The sequence below is a fragment of the Phasianus colchicus genome, chromosome 5 (assembly GCF_987193195.1).
Source record: "Phasianus colchicus chromosome 5, bPhaCol1.hap1.1, whole genome shotgun sequence".
Classification (NCBI taxonomy): domain Eukaryota; kingdom Metazoa; phylum Chordata; class Aves; order Galliformes; family Phasianidae; genus Phasianus; species Phasianus colchicus.
Window position 1 is genome coordinate 13,604,096 of NC_143440.1, and position 18,123 is coordinate 13,622,218.

An 18,123-nucleotide genomic window follows, 5' to 3' on the forward strand; every position below is an offset into this window, starting at 1 on the left:
CTTAGCCGGGCAGAAAATTGCTTGCAAGTGATAGTTGTCCAGGCTGACAGACCTAGGAGCCTTTCTCCAGCTAAACAAACCAAAAAAATCCACACCAAGCAAACAAACAAACCCACAGTCAGTCATGGTCCCCAGATATCATGGCCATGTTTGGGTAATTCGGGGAACTACAACAGCAAATGTGAGGTGGTCCCATTAAGCAGAGTGAATACAACGCACTTGTAGACAAGCACTGAGATTACACTATCTTGCATGGTCTCAAGTGTATACACTGAGAAACATCTTTTTGTTAGTTAATATACAAAGTTAAAAATACAGAGGAGCAGTGACAGTTACCATCCGTGCCCCTACTCAACTAATACTGAATTAGTTTATAGAATCCATCCCAATAGCTTACTCATGTCAGTGTTTCGCTAAGGCAGTGAAATGCTACACCATCAACAGAAAATGCCTCAAAAAAGCAAATGTTTTTTCCTTCATTAAGAGTTAGATGTGTAGATTTCAGCAGCTTCCAAGTTGCTGTCTGAACTGTGTTCTGGAAGCAGCACTGTTAAAAAAAAATTGCCTTCTGAAGGAATCTCTAAAGGTTCCTTCAGAACCTATTTTTCTACTAAGTAATTTTTTCTTTTTCTTCATTTTTCTTTCCCCCACATATATCCAAAGCCCTTTTTGTACTTTTCTAAGTACTTCAAGTATTAAAACATAACAGCTTCAACAGCTACAGCTGACGGGTTATCAGGGGGGTCTTACAGCTCGTGGCAAAGCTGAGCAGTGATACTGGTGAGCTTTGAAGGATAACTTGGTGAATCAAAGCAGATGTAACACCAGGTTCGAGCTTCAGACTCTTCATACAACCCCTATTGATTTTGATGAACCCAATGCTGATAAGTAAACAAATTCAGTTACTGAAGGAAACAGTCTTCAAATGCATAGTTAGAAATAATGTGCAAACATGGGCATTGGGTAACAGAACTAACTCTCCTGACATGCATTTTAGATTTCTGATTTGATGAATTTAATCAGAAGTATTCACTGTGTAATACAAAATGATCGATATCCAAGAGCTAGCTGCAAGTACTTTGGAAACGTATTTTCCAAATAGTATACCTGATTAGATAAGTGACTGCTCCACATTTTAAATCATTTAACACACCTGATGCTTAACAGAAGAAAAAAACATGTGCATAGCACACAACCTGTAAAAGAGCAGAAGCTTTTAGACAAATGCAAAGACTGACAGGGCAGGAAAAGAATTCCTAAGCATATGTGTCAGTCCAAAAGCACAAGTTACACAGAAACACTAGAAATTCCTATTTTCAGGATGAGTATTAATCCTACTGAATGTAATTGGCATTGAAATTCCAGACACAGCAAAAGCCAGCCTAACCTTTTGGTGATATCTCTAACTGTACATTTTGCAAGTGACACGCACTTCTCCATTAGGAAACAAGACGATTCCAGTTCTGTTATTGTTTATGGGTCCTCAAATCAGAAAAAATATAGCACTTTATTGCTTTGAACATTTGTGGCAACGGCTGAATTTACACCCAAGCTGCTTCTGTATAGAAGATGATATACCAGAAACGTTGAGGCTTAACTTAGGAGACAGAGCAGGGTATAAAGCAATTTCTCTCTACATCTCAAAAAATATCAGGGAACAAGAACACTACTCCCCCAGTGCTATTCCTTTCTTTCAAGTGAATGCAAAATTGGTTTACTTGTATATGGGCCCGCACAGTTCCAAGTCAGTGCATAGCTAGTCAATATTTCTGCTGGCATCTTGAACCGATTTAATCAATGGAAACATTTCTTAATTTTTCTTCTACTTAATAATATGCATTAGTGCATTAATTTCTCCATAAAAAAATCAACCCGTGGCAAGTATTAAAAATAAATATCTTATATAAGTCAAACTAAAGCCTTTATTTTTCAGTTCTTTTATCCCTTTACATATTCTTTTGCCCTCTAACAAGCAAATGGAAACTGAAGAACAGGAGATGTATGGAGGCAGAGGGTAGCAGAAAAATGAAAGTCGACGCCGTAAGTCAGTTAACGGGTCCTCAGCTTCTTAGACTGTCTCTTGCGTTTTAGTTCTTCCTCTTCTCGTCTCAATTCTTCAAGGTCTTCCTGAACACCGAGTCTCAAGCTGCCAAACAAGTTGAAATCCTTTACAAACTGCTACTCAAACATAAAATTTGACTTCTCCCCCAAGAAAAGAAATCCTAAAATTATTGCAGCTCATTTGAGCAAAGAAGTTTCAGATCAGTTCAATAGTCATAGGTTTTCTTCAATTACAGTAAGCACACAGCTTAAAGGAAACAAAGAACGTTCCTAAGGAAATCAAGATTCTCTCATCATTAGAGCAGAATCAAATCTTTTGAGGGAGAAATGATTTAAAGTTTTCTTTAAAGAAAATTATCATTATTTAAAAAAGGTTTTACTAAGATCATTCTTTTTTTGAAAAGAAGATACTGGAACATGCATCAGTTCTTGCCAACATAACTTAAATACAAGTCACAGCAGAAAGACTCAGTTCAGCTTTTCTGAGAACCACCTACACCTTTCTTTTGGCAAGAGTGAGAATGGATCCATCAAACAGAAGCAAGAGGCTTTGTGGCAGCTTCCTGACTACAGGCTTTATTCAGGTAGCTACACGAACAATGCTGCCTCACCCTCAGAATCCACCTAGTTGCCCTGCCTCTAATGAATAGGCACAGAGAAGAGATGTTGCTGAGCACTGCATGTTCTGTGTCCTTGTGTAGCCTCTTCAGCTTCTGGGCAGTATGCTGAAAGCAATACTGAAAACAGCACCTACAATCACCGACCTCCTCTTCACTTAAGAAAGGCTGGATGGCCTTGCTGGTTTGATACTAGGAATAGGTATGACGAAGCTCCTGTTTTGTCATCAGCTACTGCCTGCCTTGTCTGCAGACCTGCCAAGTGCATTTGTACTTCCACAGTTCATTATGAAGCAGCTTAAGGTAGTTTGTACCTCATTACTACAAGGTTGATAACATGACCACCTATCATTCAGCTGTTCTAGAGTAACTGCTCTGGTATAGGCTCTGCTTATGCTTATAACAAGCAGAGAGAAATCATCGTGAATTCAGGAGACTGCAGTCATCCATGTTCAAACAATAAAAAAAATAAACACTTGAAAGATTTACGTGATCAGAGTCTGGCTAGAAGCATCATTTTCCATTTCAATTTAGAACTTAGTAATTTTAACAGGCTCTTTTGGTTAGAGAAAGCTCCTCATGTCAAGGGTAACAATGCTTTTAACCAAATTCTCAGTGAAAAACTAGATGAAGATAGATTGTTTTACTGAAGTTTCCTATCTGCCCTTCTTTCATAGTAGCACGAGCAGTTAGAAGCTTCGTCAGGTGTTCAACTTTGCAAAATCTCACTGTAGGTCTTCAACACAGAATTCAGTGAACAGCAATATCACTGTAAAATTCCATTCACTTCCTGATTAAGAGACTACAGCTGTGCATGAGCAGCAGCTGTCCCTAAGAGCAGGGAGAAATAAGAACACTGACTCTAAGTTCCAGAAGGTTCCCAGTGCTCAGGACACTTTCTGGATAGCAATGTAAAAAAATAAATCTCAGAAGTGAAAATTTGACTTTACATTTCCAGTTTTTCTATTGCCTATTAATAAATAGGTAAAAACCTTTTGTAACTCCTACAAGGCTTTGCTAAGTGTACTGCAGACATCTTCCCATCAGGCATGGAAAAAGCAGAAAGCAAATCATTTCATGAATGCCAGGCTTTATAACAGCCATGTAAGGAATGTGGAGCTCTGGAGGCTAAAACTAGCGGTCAAAACCAATATGAACATTTAGCCTTCATTTCTGAAATTTCTGGTTATAAATGTGTGTCAGAGCATATAAAAAGAATATATACACACAAAACACACATATGCAGACATTATTAAGTTTCCTCCCAGCTGTCAGGAGCTAACAAAGTATCGATGTTTGGGACAAACCAAAGAGCTTTCCATTTCAACTGTAATTCAAATACTTATACAAAAGTTTTGGGCATCAGTTGGTATAATTCTCACTGGTAAAGACTGTGATGCACTGGAATGAACATACAGGATTTATTTACTGTACTCACTATCCCACTGGCACACTGGTTGGCTGAGCTTCTTCTACCTAAGCTTTCTTATCAAAGATGGGAAGACTTAGCTGCTCTGCTATAAGTAGCAGCAGATATCCCCATGACTTGGGCAATAAATAAACCTCCCACTTCCTATTTTAACTTAAGACCATGCATACCTCCTGGCTTCTTCTTTCTGTTGCTCTCTCCAGCTGCTCTCCATATAGCGTAAGGCATAATCGCTTTCATCTTTATATCTGGAAATTAAGTAGTAGCATTTAGCACACTAAAAAAAACACAATCATATACAGCTGAGGTAGGAATTCACATCCTGGTAGAAAGAAAACTTAGCTTGCTGTACACCGTTAGATTGTAACGTTTTGAAGGAATCACTACAAGTGTTTAAAATGTCTGCTTTTTTTTATATCTTGTTATCAGACAAAAGGAAAATAATTAAATAAGCCAGAGTATTAGTTTTGCAATGGTTCCTAGGTACGCAGAGATGCCAACTTCAATTCTCACAGAACTGCTAACACCATTGCATTTAGCCATTCATATTCAGGCTGCTACACCTGATGAATTCTGGAATGCTCCTGCTATAAGAAAACATTTTAACACATGTTGATAGAAGAGAGTTACTATGGGTTAGATAAGTGACAAGTTACAGAAGCCATATTGTTTTCCATCATGTCCCATTTGTATCAAACTTTCTCTTGCTTTCCGAAAGAGCATGGCAACACAAAAAAACATTTTTTAAGCCAGTAGTTTGCTTATTTCTAATAAATTAGCCCAATGACCTTAATTTCTATTGTTTCATTGCTCACTTTACAGTATATCAAAATTTACATTTTTTCCTACCTTTTCCGGTCATAGCCAAATATTTCCCGAATATGTTTTGATATTTCTTCTTGGGGCTCCCCTTCATCTTCAATAAAATCATCCATTTCAGAGTCATATTCATCATCTTCGTCATCATCATCTATTTGTCTTTTGTAACCAACAGGTGGTCTCCCAATACCTAAATGAAAGGGATGTGAAAAAACATCAATGAATAACACACATTTATCAGTACTTTTCATTGCTATACTTGGGGCACAGTGACTTTACAGCTCTGGGCTTCGAGGCAGAAAACTGCTGCCTAGAGCTAATTAGAAATTCTTAAAGTCAGTAAAAGGAAACACTTCCTCTACCATCAACTGCACACCAAGGAAAAGTACCAGACACAAGTCCACGTTCTTGTTCAAAGTTTTCTAGGTACTTATTTGCTACAGTTCATGCTGCTTTCTTCTGTTCAGAAATCCATTTTTAGAACTACTCACTTGCTGATAAGGTTAATCAGCGAAAACATGTAAGTATCAGCTGCAGGTTTGCTGTGAATTAAGCCCTGGGCCCTTACCTCAAGGAATGTGAGCTGGGATCAAAACAAATGAAGAGTTGCAAAGGAAGAAAAAGAAACAACATTCCATTGCTTAATGCATTCTTCAAAAGATAAATAAGATATTTTGTCCGAACTTTCTTGGATAAAGATCATCACTGATCTCAACTCAGATTTATCAAAATATGAGACAAACAACTAATTAAAAAAAATTATTTGCTACAGAACTTTGTACCTTGTGAACGAAACACAGGTCTGTGCCCTTGAAGAGATCTCATTCCATTCATCTGTCCATTGCTGGGCCTCGTCACTAGGTTTTTGGAAGAAATAGTTTCTGATACAACAGTGCACCTGGGCTTTACAGCTGTAAAGCCAGGTCGCCCAGGTCCTGCACTTGGGCTGACTCCTGGCCTTCCCGGCCCTGTTCCTGAGCTGCTGCCCGGCCGCCCAGGTCCTGCACTTGGGCTGACTCCCGGCCTCCCTGGTCCTGTTCCCATGCCGCTGCCCAGTCGCCCAGATGCTGTATTTGTGCTGTTGCTCGGCCTTCCTGGGCCGGTGCCTGAGCTACCACCTGGACGCCCAAGTCCAGTGCTTGAGCTGCCACCTGGCCTTCCAGGTCCCACGCTTGAGCCACTGCCCGGTCGCCCAGGTCCCATGCTTGAGCTGCTGCTTGGCCTGCCAGGTCCTGTGGCTGAGCTGCTGCCCTGTCGCCCAGGCCCTGGGCTTGAGACGCTCCCTGGCCTTCCGGGTCCCACGCCAGAATTGCTGCTTGATCGCCCAGGTCCTGCACTTGATCCTCCACCTGGATGTCCAGGTCCTCCCTTTCCTAAACTGCTGCTGGATCGTTTTGCGCTGGAGTTCATTTCGTGCTGGAAGGCTGCAGCATTTCCTGGTTTTGTGTGGACAGGCTTTTTCAGGCTGGATTCTTTAGCAGACGGTAACCTTTGAGCCCCATTGGCCATTGGCTTTGAAGATGGCACAGGAAAGCTTGAGCCAGACTTTCCCATACCGTTGACAGGCAATTTACTATGACTGCCAGCAGCAGGACTTTTCAAGGAACTATTCTGTGAGGTTTTTACTTTTTCCATATGACTCAATTTGGAAGAAGATAATGACCGCGAGTGCTTTTCAGTCAATGCTGGTGCTTTGGATTTCTTATCAGTACCACTCAGAGAAGAGAGGCTGCTTTTTGGAGAGGCATGTTTATCTGCTGAACTTTTGCTAAGTTTTGCATCTGCACATTCCTTCAGAGAAGTTGCTTTTTTTGAAGAACTGGATATCCCTGTATTCTTAACTTCCTTCTCGGTTTTCTTTTTCTGTATTTCTACTCTTTTATTTTTACGTTCCAAATACTCCCTCTCTCTCAATTCTTCTGCCGTTCTAGGTCTCTCTTCTATCTTTTTCACTACTTTTATTTCTACTGGTTCATACTGTTTTTTTTCAGCAAGCCTTAAAAGATCCGCAAAGTTGAGAGGTGCTGGTGCACTTTTGGGTGGTGCCTTTGGTTTGACTGCAGCTTTGGATGGTTTCTCATCATATTCTTCTTGCTCGTACTCCGATTCAGTTTGAGTAAACTCAAGTTGCTCTGTTTCATTTTCTGTTGCATACTCAGCCTCAGGGGCCTGAGAAACATTCTCACAAGTCCTCCTCCTCTTTTTAGGCTTCTCTTCAACGGGAATACCATTATAACCATAAAAGTTATCCTTTGTTCGTGAAGCCATAGCTCTTGCCTTCCTGTCATGTTTCAGTTCAATTCGCTTAGCCAAGAGTCGTTCTTTCTTTCTTTTTTCTTCCAATTCTGCAAAAGGAAAATCAGGAGAAAGTTAAACAAAAGCACTACTCTTTATTTCAGGGTCTTCTAAACCGATAAACCATCTGAAACAATAGGATATCTGGCTAACAGCTATTCAGAATAGACCAGAACACCATCAGAGGTCTGCCAACAGGGCAACCTGATCCATCTGAGTCAGCTGTTTCTACAGAAGTGAACTATTAAGCCAAATACAGCTCCTACAAAACCTGCTAAGCTGACTCAACAGAAGCAACTCTCCAGAATGCTATACAAACTAACAAGAACTATGTTGTAAAAAGATACAGGACATGGTATCTCTGCGGAGAAAGAATTCTGGGACTGAGTAAAAGAATTTTGAGACTGTACAAAATTTACTATCAGATGTTTAAGTAAAGGTGGGGAAAAGGAGGGATGGATGGAGGAGTTTTAGGGCAAGGGAATATGCCCTGGAAAGTAGACTGAGGTGGGGAAGCAAGCAGTTACCGATGAGCAAGCTGCAGGTCACTGCTTCTGTGTGACAGTGCCCCGTGCACCATCTCCACAGTCTGCCCTATATTCTTCCTAAATTGTTTCTACCTATTTCCTGCATGAGTATGCTCTCCATCTTAGGTGTCTTGTGTATGATCTGCTGACATAATTCAGGCTGAACTCAATGGAGAAGATTAAGACATCACCACCACCAAACTGTTATCATGTTTAGACAAACACAACTTTTCAAAATTAACAGAAATTCAGGATGGTTTCCTGCAATCTCTTTCCACCTTAATTACTTCCTGATGTCCAAGAGTAAATGCTAGCGAGCTGATTAACATTTAAATTCTTAGGAAAGCATGTAAATATCCCTCGCAGTGACTTTTCCACTGGTTTTCCCTCAGCATCAGCAGTTATATGCATGAATTCCAGAAGCTGATGTAAAAGTCTATTTGCCAGAGCTCTTAATGGGATCAAAGTCTCAAAGAGTCAATGAAGATCTTTCACAGAATGTAGTTTAGGCTGCTTCAACAATTACCTTTTTTTCTTTTTTCTTCTTCTTTCCTTCGGAGAAATGCTTGTACTGCTGCAGACTCAACACCCTTGACCTTTGGAACCTTTTTGGGAGGGCCAACAGCCAAACTGTATCTTTTCTGCAAAGAACAAATGAGTATGTCAGAGAAATTAATAAGTAAAGTATCTCTTTTCTTGAAACTGAGGGATTAAGTGGCAGTCATATTTAAGCATAAATAAACAAAGTTCGCTTTAAGCACAGATGGTACAGAATAATAATGCAATAGTTGCGTCAGCAGTGGAATAAAATTATTTCAGCCTTATGAAGTCTCATACAGCCTTATGAAAGTTATCTAAAAAAAATTATCCAGTAAAGATATCTACATCCAAATATTTTAGAGGCAATAAGCCGTCAAGCTGGTAGCATGATTTCCTATTGATTTCAATAGTTCTAATTTGATCCATTCAAATAGCAGCATATTAAGAGACGCTCAAATTACTTGATGTTACTGATATACAAAACTATATATTACCTTACATACACATACACTAAAAGCCAAGGTTCAAAGACAGTTCTAAAACACAGCCAACACTGTCTCCAGGCAGGGTGGCTACATACCAGCTCTTCATAGGCACCTCTACTAACTTGTGAATGACCGACACAAAATTACAGGATACCACATCCATCTACATTGCAGCTGTAAAACCTGACAGGTTTCCTCAGCATATTAAAGAGCTTTTACAATCAAGCCCAGTTACTGAAATCTATCTAAGCACTACCAGCACTTCACTGCTACCTGAGAGCTGGTTTTGGTTACCCTTACGGCCCTCAGAAGCCTCATTTTCTGTGATGCAGTCCTGATATACGCAAGGAAATTGGAACAGACAGGCAAAGCAATCCTCAGGCTTGATTGAATTATCCAATTTCTACACAGCTTTTAAAAAGAAAGTCAAAACAGAGGACTTTCTAAAATGGTTTTAGGCAGAAGGAGCACTTCTAAATGAAAACTGCCAGACAGCAGGGACACGCGTAGATTCATCTCTCCCATTAGGAAGCCTTATAAAGAATTAAAATGATGGGGAAGCAGTTTTCAGGCTTTGTTTTGCTGCACTACAACTGACAGTCCTATCCAGAAGTGGGTTTGTAAAGCAGCCTGACAGGCACGCTGTTTTCTCACTTCCATTAAGGTGAGAAATGGTGCAAAATTCAAGATTTCTGTTCTTCCTAGCAGTAGCATTTTTTGCTATTGATGCACAGCTGAAAGCAGAGCTAAGTGTTTCATAAATGAAGATGGAAGCGAATGAGGTTCTGCACTGTGTATCACAATAGCTGTTGATAGAAACGAGCACTTTGATTAGAAAAAAATAAACTGCTTTATTCTTTTTAAAAGCATTGGAACATACGCATACTCCACAACTACTGAGAAAATAGTTCACTTTCAATGCAAACCAACGTGCATCAGACTCCAGGTAAAAGTGGCAGCTAAGTCAGAGCGTGTCACTGCCTTATCATCCAGGCAGCAGCAGCTGCACTGCTCGGGCTCAGCTATCTCTAGGGTGGTTAAATAACAGGAAAACAAACATTCTGCCCTGAGAGAGAGAGCAGGTCACACTACTCCAGAGCACTGTGCTACCCAAGCTGTAAGCAGCACTCACCTCGGCAGGCAGCACGTCCAGCAGCTCACAGACACTGCTGAGGCAGCACGGGCACTGCTTGAGCCAAAGGAAAAAAGAAAGGCTGTGGAGGTGCCTTTCTTCAGCCACACACCCATAAGTGCTTCCTGTTAGCCAAGGGTATTTCCAGAGGAACCAACCTGTGTGAATTGTGCCATAACCACCTCCCCAGCAACAGCCTGGCACGACATGAGTGGTTGGCTCTGCACAACCTGATCTTGAAACACAGCACCTGCGTAAGCAATAGTTTTGCTGTGGACTCACACGTCCAAGCTGAAGACAATTCCCACTTGTACTGTCAAGTATAGGCAACTTTCATAGGCTGTCACTTTTATATACTTTTAACCTAGCAAGTTTTGACCTCTGTATGTTAACCCCACTTCTCTTGTCTTTCCTTATCACACACCAAGACACGCAGCCTTCTGATGTGGGAAGCTCCTGCTCCCCCACTTTAGATATCCTTCAAGGTGCAACATGGCATCAGTTAACACAACTAGCAGCTTGAGCACATCAAAGCCCACACACATCCCTGTGGGTTCTGTGCTGCAGCCAGTTCTGCTCAGCAGGTGGCCGTCACCTTCACCTGCAGATCAGACAGGAGCTCTGCTCTTTGGCAGTGCTCCACACTTCATAGCCATTCATCATACTCCTCTGGAAGGGCTTCTCTTGCCTACAGGCAAGCATTCAGGAGTTTAGAAGTTTCACAGGAAGGCTTTGCAATACGTATTGCTCCTCTGAAGAAATCCTGGATTTTACCAGTTTTACTTCCTTAAAAGTACAGTCACTTTAAGCAGTTGAGCAGCTTATCCTAGGAAGTGAAATGCAAACCAAATTTCCAACAACTGCAGGCACTCGTTCATTGTGCTGGAGGTTATTTTGTGATACATAAGTTAAAGTGAGACTTCAGCAAGTGCTGACGTGGACGATGATGACAAGCTGTTTCACTTCTAGGTCACCTCCGTGGTCACATCTGTTTCAGGTTCCAAATTCTGTCTACTCCAGATATGCCCCCTGCTAAGGGAAGCAGGGACCTAGGTGAGATTGTTCCTAAGAAACTACCAGTGATGACAGAAACCAGATAAAACAGAAGGATGATGGGATGACTTGGCTCTTAACTACGCCTTTTTTTTTTTTCCATTTTAAAGTAACTGCAATATTGTTTTATACAGTCAAGAATATCTTCCATACAAAGAGCTCAAAGTGCTTCCCGACATCCATTACGTCCCAAAACACTCTTGCAGCATTAATAGAGAGTACCAACATCACTGAGACGAGGCATACAGGCAGGATTTAAATCTTAAGGAGGTCAGCAGTAAATGCTGTAACTGTTACCATGTCTGATCAAAGCAAGCCTGCATTGGAAATTAGTGAACCACTGAACAGAAACACATGTAAGGAGATGCATACAAATCTTACCCCTTGCAATGTTACAAGGGAAAACTAAGCACAAAGATTATGCACAACACACGGTTAGTTACTAGTCTAGTTTACAAACACACTACTGTATTTAGAAACAAAACCTGATGCAAATAACTGAGCACTGGAAGGTGTATTTTAGCAGTTCCACTGGGAGATGAACAAGCAGATCTATTTTTACAGGGACATGATGCAATCCTGTCCCTGTTTCATGATACAGAGCTATATTCTTTCTGAGGCTGAGTTTTTCTGCAGTTTTTATACACACGCAACCTGTGCACATTACTCTACTTTCCATTACAGTAAGTGTGGGATATCTGAGTGCACCATAAAGATTCTTTTAAACTTCTGCAAGGGAAATTCTGGGGGCGTGCTAATTAAAGCAGGAATCAGCATTTCTGGAAACCTGTTAACGTTACACACCAGTACATTTCGTAATTAGACTGTGCAGTGTTTTTAATCAGAAATATTTAAGACTAATTATTTAGTCTTTTTATAGGGACAGATGTTGTGCACCAGTTTCAGTCAAGTGGAGTGACTTGGATGTCTACTGATGGACCTTTTTGGCAGGCAACTTCAGATGGTGCCAAGCACAGCTCTATTTCTGCTCAGAGATTATCTTTAGAGTTAAAGGCTGCACTGCCAGCGTGCAAGGAAGGCAGGAAACTAACACTGCTTCAGCTGGGGATTGAATTGCACTCACTGCTGAGTTATCAGGTAAGCCCTAACCCTGCCTTTGCTAAAAACAGCACCAGAGCTCTTGTGCACTGCACAACAGGTAGGTCTCCCTCCCAAAATACCATATCTGGATTAAGGATGTGGCAGATAGAAATTGGGATGTTGAGTTGATGAAATATATGTGTGACAGAAAACAGTGGTGCAGCACACAGGAAAACTAATGAGGTCAAAGGAAACTTTACCACCGCAACCTCAAGTCAACAGTGAGATACCCTGGTTTACAAGACACAAAACATCTTCAAAAACATACCAATGACACCAAGTTGGGAGGAAGTGTCGATCTGCCAGGGGATAGGAAGGCCTTACAGAGGGATCTGGACAGCCTGGATTGCTGGGCTGAGGCAACAAAGCTGTGAAGGGTCTGGAGCAAAAGTCTCACAGGGAGCAGCAGAGAGAACTGAGACTGTTTAGTGTGGAGGAGGTTCAGGGGAGACCTTATCGCTCCCTACAATGACCTGAAAGGAGGCTGTGGCAAGGTGGAGGTTGACCTCTCCTCCTATGTAACTAGCAATAAGACAGAAGGGAATGGCCTCAAGCTGTGCCAGGAGAGATTCAGGTTGGATATTATGAAAATTTCTCCTCCAAAATCGCAGTCAATCAGTTGAATCACTATTCTGGAGGCGTTCAAGAAACGTTTAGATGCTGTACTGAGGGACATGGTTTAGTGGGAAATACTGGTGATAGGAGGATAGTTGGACTGGATGATCTTGGCAGTCTTTTCCAACCTTGCTGATACCATGATTTTATATTTATGCTGTTGCTACTCTCCTACGTACGTTACAAATCACACAGAGTCAGTCTGAGACCAACTAGATCAGACAAAATACTGAACAATATGTTTCCTGAGATACTTTAAGAACCCAGTGGGTTCCGATGAGTTACACACCTCTCCCCTACAGCTGCTCACAGTGCTGGCACACATCCACCACGCTTAGCCGGGGACACGAACCGCAGGGCAGCGCTCGGTGCCTCTGCCTGCCAGTGCCAGGCGAGGAGCTCCCGCTCAGCGCTGCGCACCCCCTCCGCCTTCAACCCGTGACAGCGCACGGCTGCGACGCTCGGTTACATTGAACACGAGAAGTAGTGCCTACCGAACAGAAAACACTCTCCATGCAAATGAGCGCGCAGGCGGCGCGGGCCGCCCGTCAGCACACGCCCCATCGGGCTCACCCGGAGCGAGACGTGGCAGCCCCGCGGCTCCAGAGCGAACAAAAGCGCTCCTCCGACTTTTAAACGCCAGCATCGCCGGCGACGGCGGCTCCGCACTCGGGATCGCGGCGTCCCGAGGCCCGGCGGTACCGGCCGGCCGGCACGCAGCGGCTCCCCGCGCCCCGCTCAGGACCCAGGCGAGGCCCGGCGGAGCCACGGGAAGGAGCGCGGCGCTTCCTCCGGGCCCGGCCCGGCCGAGCACCGGAACGCCGCCCCAGCGTTCCGAGCGCCTCCTCGCCCCTCGCGACTCACCGGCACGGCGTTCAGCCCCTGCTGCTCCGAGGCCATCACGAGGATGTTGTGGAAATCCATGGCCGGCTCCGCCGCGGGGCTGAGGCGCCCGCCCCGCTCCCCCCCCAGCCCGGCCGATGCCCCGCCGCGCCGCTCGGCTCCGCTCAGCTTCCGGCCGCCGCCGCCTCCCCCTTATATCGCCTCGCCTCGCGCCGGCGTCACAGCCGCGCGTCACTTCCGCTGGGCGGGACCCACTGTGAGGGGCGGGGCCCGAGGAGCCCCGAGGAGCCCCGAGGAGCCCCGAGGAGCCCCGAGGAGCCCCGAGGAGCCCCGAGGAGCCCCGAGGAGCCCCGAGGAGCCCCGAGGAGCCCCGAGGAGCCCCGAGGCTCGGTGCCGGCGGGCTGATAGGCGCGGGGCTGATCACTCCCGCGCCGCTTCGGGAGCTACAGGCGCCCGCAGGGGCTGCGGTCCTTGCTGTGGTCTGTGCGGCGTTCACGGAGCCGCACTTCACCCACGCTGCCTTCTTCTCACCACAGTCCTGATTTAACGCCTTATCCCATAAAAGCTTCGTCTTTCTCTCCTCCCCTTGTATTTTTGACCTGAGAAAGGCTCTGCAATGCCTCTTTTCTTGTGACTCAGCCGTGGGTGACATCTCCTGGTGTCCGCCCTCATTGCTCTTCTGCTTAAATCTTCCTTCCGAGCGTTCTTTCGCTTTAAGACCTTCTAATCAGTCCTCCCTCACAGGCGGCGGTTCACCAGTTTTTCTCTCATTTTCCTCGCTCTGTTTTCCCGTGTTGCTCTCAAGAAGGATGCGATGCCACTGTTTTGTGCTCTTATCTGCCATCTCATCTGTTGCCGAGCTTCTTCGCTCAGAGCTCCCCCGCCCCGGCTGGAATTTCTTGTCTCCGCTGCTCCCTTCCTGAGCAGCCTCTCGCCGTGACTCAGATTCCTGTATAGCAACATCGGTATAGGCAGTGATGACTGTTACTCAAGGGCCCTTTTATTTGCTTCCTTTGGGCCGCGTTGGGGTTGGCAGGAGCACCTGGCTGCATGCAGCCTGCCTTCTGCTGACTGTAACCGTGAGGACGAGAGGGGGAAACCTCTCCCTGCGCCTCCAACAGACCTCTGAGCGGGGCAGGAGATGGCATGGCCGTTGTTGGCTGCGTGCCGCCGGTTGGAAACCTTTCACCACACTTGTAACCTTTTCCTGTAGATGACGATGACACCCTGCAGCGGAGATTGACATCTGCGTGGTTACCACTGGGAGCAGCGCTGTCGCTGTTCGTGCCCGCAGCTGGCATTTCGTAGGGCGGTAACCAATGCTGAGCTGCGTGAGGAGCCCCAGGGGCACCCAGGGAGTAAAGGGCACCAAACCTGAAGCCTAGCACGTCACACGTCAGCACGGCGCCTCGATGTGCTCCGCTTTCCTTTTGTGGCAGATGTGCAACAAACGGGAACCTCGGTGCTGTGTCTGCCTATAGCTCTGTCCTTGCGGTACCTTTAATCATTGCCCAAACCACGTTTGTTCTTTGTAAGCTCTTCGTATGCTCACAACGTGATGATCTGGTGCAGGCTAGCTTTGCCAGGGTTCCCAAGAACAGTAAGTCTGTCAGGGGCAGGAGAAGGATCAATTCTGGTGCTTTTAAGCCAAACTGATGTTGCTGCTAAAGGAAAAACGAGGATAGGTAATGCTTCTTATTTTTGTGACTGTTTGATCTGTCTGACTCCACGCAAGCTTAATCTCAAGCTTGCTTCGAACGAATGGTGAAAGTCAGCGAGTTTAAATCTACGTATTCCAGAAAACCACAATAACCCCTCTCAACTCTCCCAAGCCCTGTAATTTCTGCCTCAGAAATAGTTCACCCATCTGCTCTTTCTGTGTACAATGCTTTTTCAAACAAGAACTTTGCTAAGTTTTATTTTTATTAAATATCTTCACGTTAGGAAATTACTTAGGATTAGAAGTGGCTAGAAAATACTTAGAAAGTATTCAGACAATATATTCAGACAATATTCCACTGGAAAATGTCTTTGTCACAAGTTTTCTCATCAGCTGCACTCTACGACAGTTTTGCACACTGGCCACACACACTTCAGGCATACTAATCCTATTAACTTCAAGTGTTTAGAGGATTACAGACTTAATTACAGTCTATCTTCAGAGGTCAAACATCAAAGACTATTCCGAGCTTGAGTTTTAGCATTTTCAGGATGAGTAATATATGTGTAAGTTATCCTTTCCTCTTTTCATCCATCATCCTTTCTGCACTAAGTTACGTGGCTATACTAGTAAAGCCTTCATTAGATAAACTGGATCATCCTAATGTCCAGCAGATGGGTCCCTAGATCATAAACCATTTAGATGTCAGAAGAGCTGGCAGCATGTGCTCAAAAGAAGCCCTGGGTCTTGGAAAACACAGGTTTGAATAAATAGAGTTTAAACTGCATTGTGCCAGCCTACATTATAGCTACTTTGGATTTAAATTATTGACTTCTAAGATGTTTTCCTGATGATATATTAAACAGAAATGGAAAGCAAGAGTCCCTGGATGATAATTAGCTCGTATCCACAGTGTGTAATTTAGACTTCTAACTTAGGTATCTTTGGCTCCAAATAGGAATATCAGCAAAACTGAGCTGGGAAGTGTCTCCTTCCTTCCCGAAAAGCAGGATCATCCATGTTGAGGTCATTTCTGACATAAACAAGTCCAATCTGCACTTGAAAACTAACAAAACAGTCATACCCCATAGTAATCTCTCCCTCTGTTTCCATAACTGCACCATGAGAAAGCTGTTTCTAGCCTGTAACCCAGATCTCTGATGCCCACCGAGCCTTTTCAGCAGATGTTTGTTGCTTTCTCCCTTAGAAATACAACATGCATATTTAGGGATGCCCTGTCACATCTCCCCCTTCCTTAGGACAAACCTATTCCACCAATATTTCCCCAAAAGACCTCTAATTCTCTATTCTAGCCAAAGCAGAGTACTGTACACCAATGGGATGCTTACCAGCCCCACACATAACAGGAGAATGGCTTCATCTGCCTGTCAAATGCTCTTCCTTTTTATATATCCCCTGGTGCTGTTTGTTGTTTTTGTTACGGCGTGACGTGGCTGACTCCTGTCTGCTTTGTGACCCACGCTAACCACCAAGTGTGTTTACATTTTGATGCCACCAGACCAGCAATTCCACAACCTGCATCTGAGATGTTGGTAATTCTGCCAAGAGCAAAGAGTGAAAGCATGTCTTTTGAATTACTTTTTCCCCCTGACCATGCTTTGCCAAGTTCTACAGCAGTATCCTACAGCACTTGCTGCTCCTCCCAGCAGTGGGTTTGCTAAGCAATTTTTCTTTTACACCGTCCAAATTATCTAATGAAAATATCAAACTGGTGTTATAGAAATACTCCTGTAGAATTCTGCCTGATGTGTCTGGCCAAGTTAACAATGCATTCACCCAACTATGCACTCTTCCATTCAAGACCTCCTACAATTTGCTTGTGAGACCACCAGTCCCATGTGATAGTGTTAGAAATCCTCCTAAAAACAAGATCTGCACCTGCTTTTCAGCTATAAACAGTGCTACCTAGCCAGAATGGGAAATGAACGTGTTTGACACGATTTATTCTAGACAATGTAATCTCACTCATATATTTGCAATCTTTTAGGTACTTAAAGGTGTTAGTGGAAAGAGGTTTAACTAGAGCAGTTCATTGTTTAATAGCTCAGCTGGACATGGAAGGGCACAGCTACCTTACAAGGAATGCAAAGTAATTCAGAGAACACAAATTCCTCTGTATGTGATCTAAAATTATTGCTGATCTAAAATACATATATTAAAAAAACAATGTATTTCACAAAATGTTACTTTTAAATTCCTGTATTTGGGGGACAGAAACACACGAGATGCCAAGAAACAAAACTTCACTAGTCTTTGAGACAGACTTCCAAACAACTGCCTTGGTTTGTTTCAGGACAATTGCAAGTGCACACAAATCTGTGCCTCACCCAGCAATCAGCCATGCAGTGCTCTGTGAGCATTAAAGTCAGTGGGTGGACTCCATCACAAGGGTGAAGAACTGGGTCCTGTGGACTATCTAGTTAATAAGGACACTACTGATGAAAGTACATCTTAGAGGGAAAAGAAAGAATGAAATCAGATCTGTCAGAACTAGAAGATGATGATTCTGAGTAAAACAGCTGAAGGAATAGCTGTATTTGCAGTGTTCTCTTAGCTGTAGAAGAAATAAGAATAGGAATAGAGAAAGCTATTATGTTTAATGTAGTTGTTTAGTTTATTTAATAGTTTAGTTACCAAAAGTATCTTGTTGCTTAAATATGTCAAAAAGTCCACAAAAAGAAGCACATAGGAAATAAAAAAAATGAAATGCCTGTAATATGTGTTATGTGCATGTATATAGAGAGAGAGCACCCACCAGCCCATGTCACTGTTCACCAGAGTTTGCTCTTTCTACTCGAGAGCAAAGAAACACGTAAGGTATAAGAATTAAGAACAACGATGGGTATTAGAAAGGTGAAGTTTAGAATGGACGCTAGCCCATAGGAGTCCTTTCCTCCTTGGTTGAGTTGGGTTTGAGAAGGCAGA

The 18,123-nt window shown here is 43.6% G+C and overlaps 1 protein-coding gene across 1 annotated transcript; it reads right to left on the minus strand.

The window, feature by feature from the left end:
* Positions 1–648: 648 nt before the first annotated feature.
* SPTY2D1 (SPT2 chromatin protein domain containing 1) lies at positions 649–13,696 on the minus strand. Its single transcript, XM_031614073.2, has 6 exons — positions 13,539–13,696; positions 8,275–8,389; positions 5,709–7,271; positions 4,957–5,116; positions 4,278–4,355; positions 649–2,146 (listed from the first exon to the last, which is right to left on the minus strand). The coding sequence occupies exons 1-6, from the start codon at positions 13,596–13,598 to the stop codon at positions 2,050–2,052; spliced, it is 2,073 nt and encodes a 690-aa protein (XP_031469933.1). The 5' UTR covers positions 13,599–13,696; the 3' UTR covers positions 649–2,049.
* Positions 13,697–18,123: the final 4,427 nt, after the last annotated feature.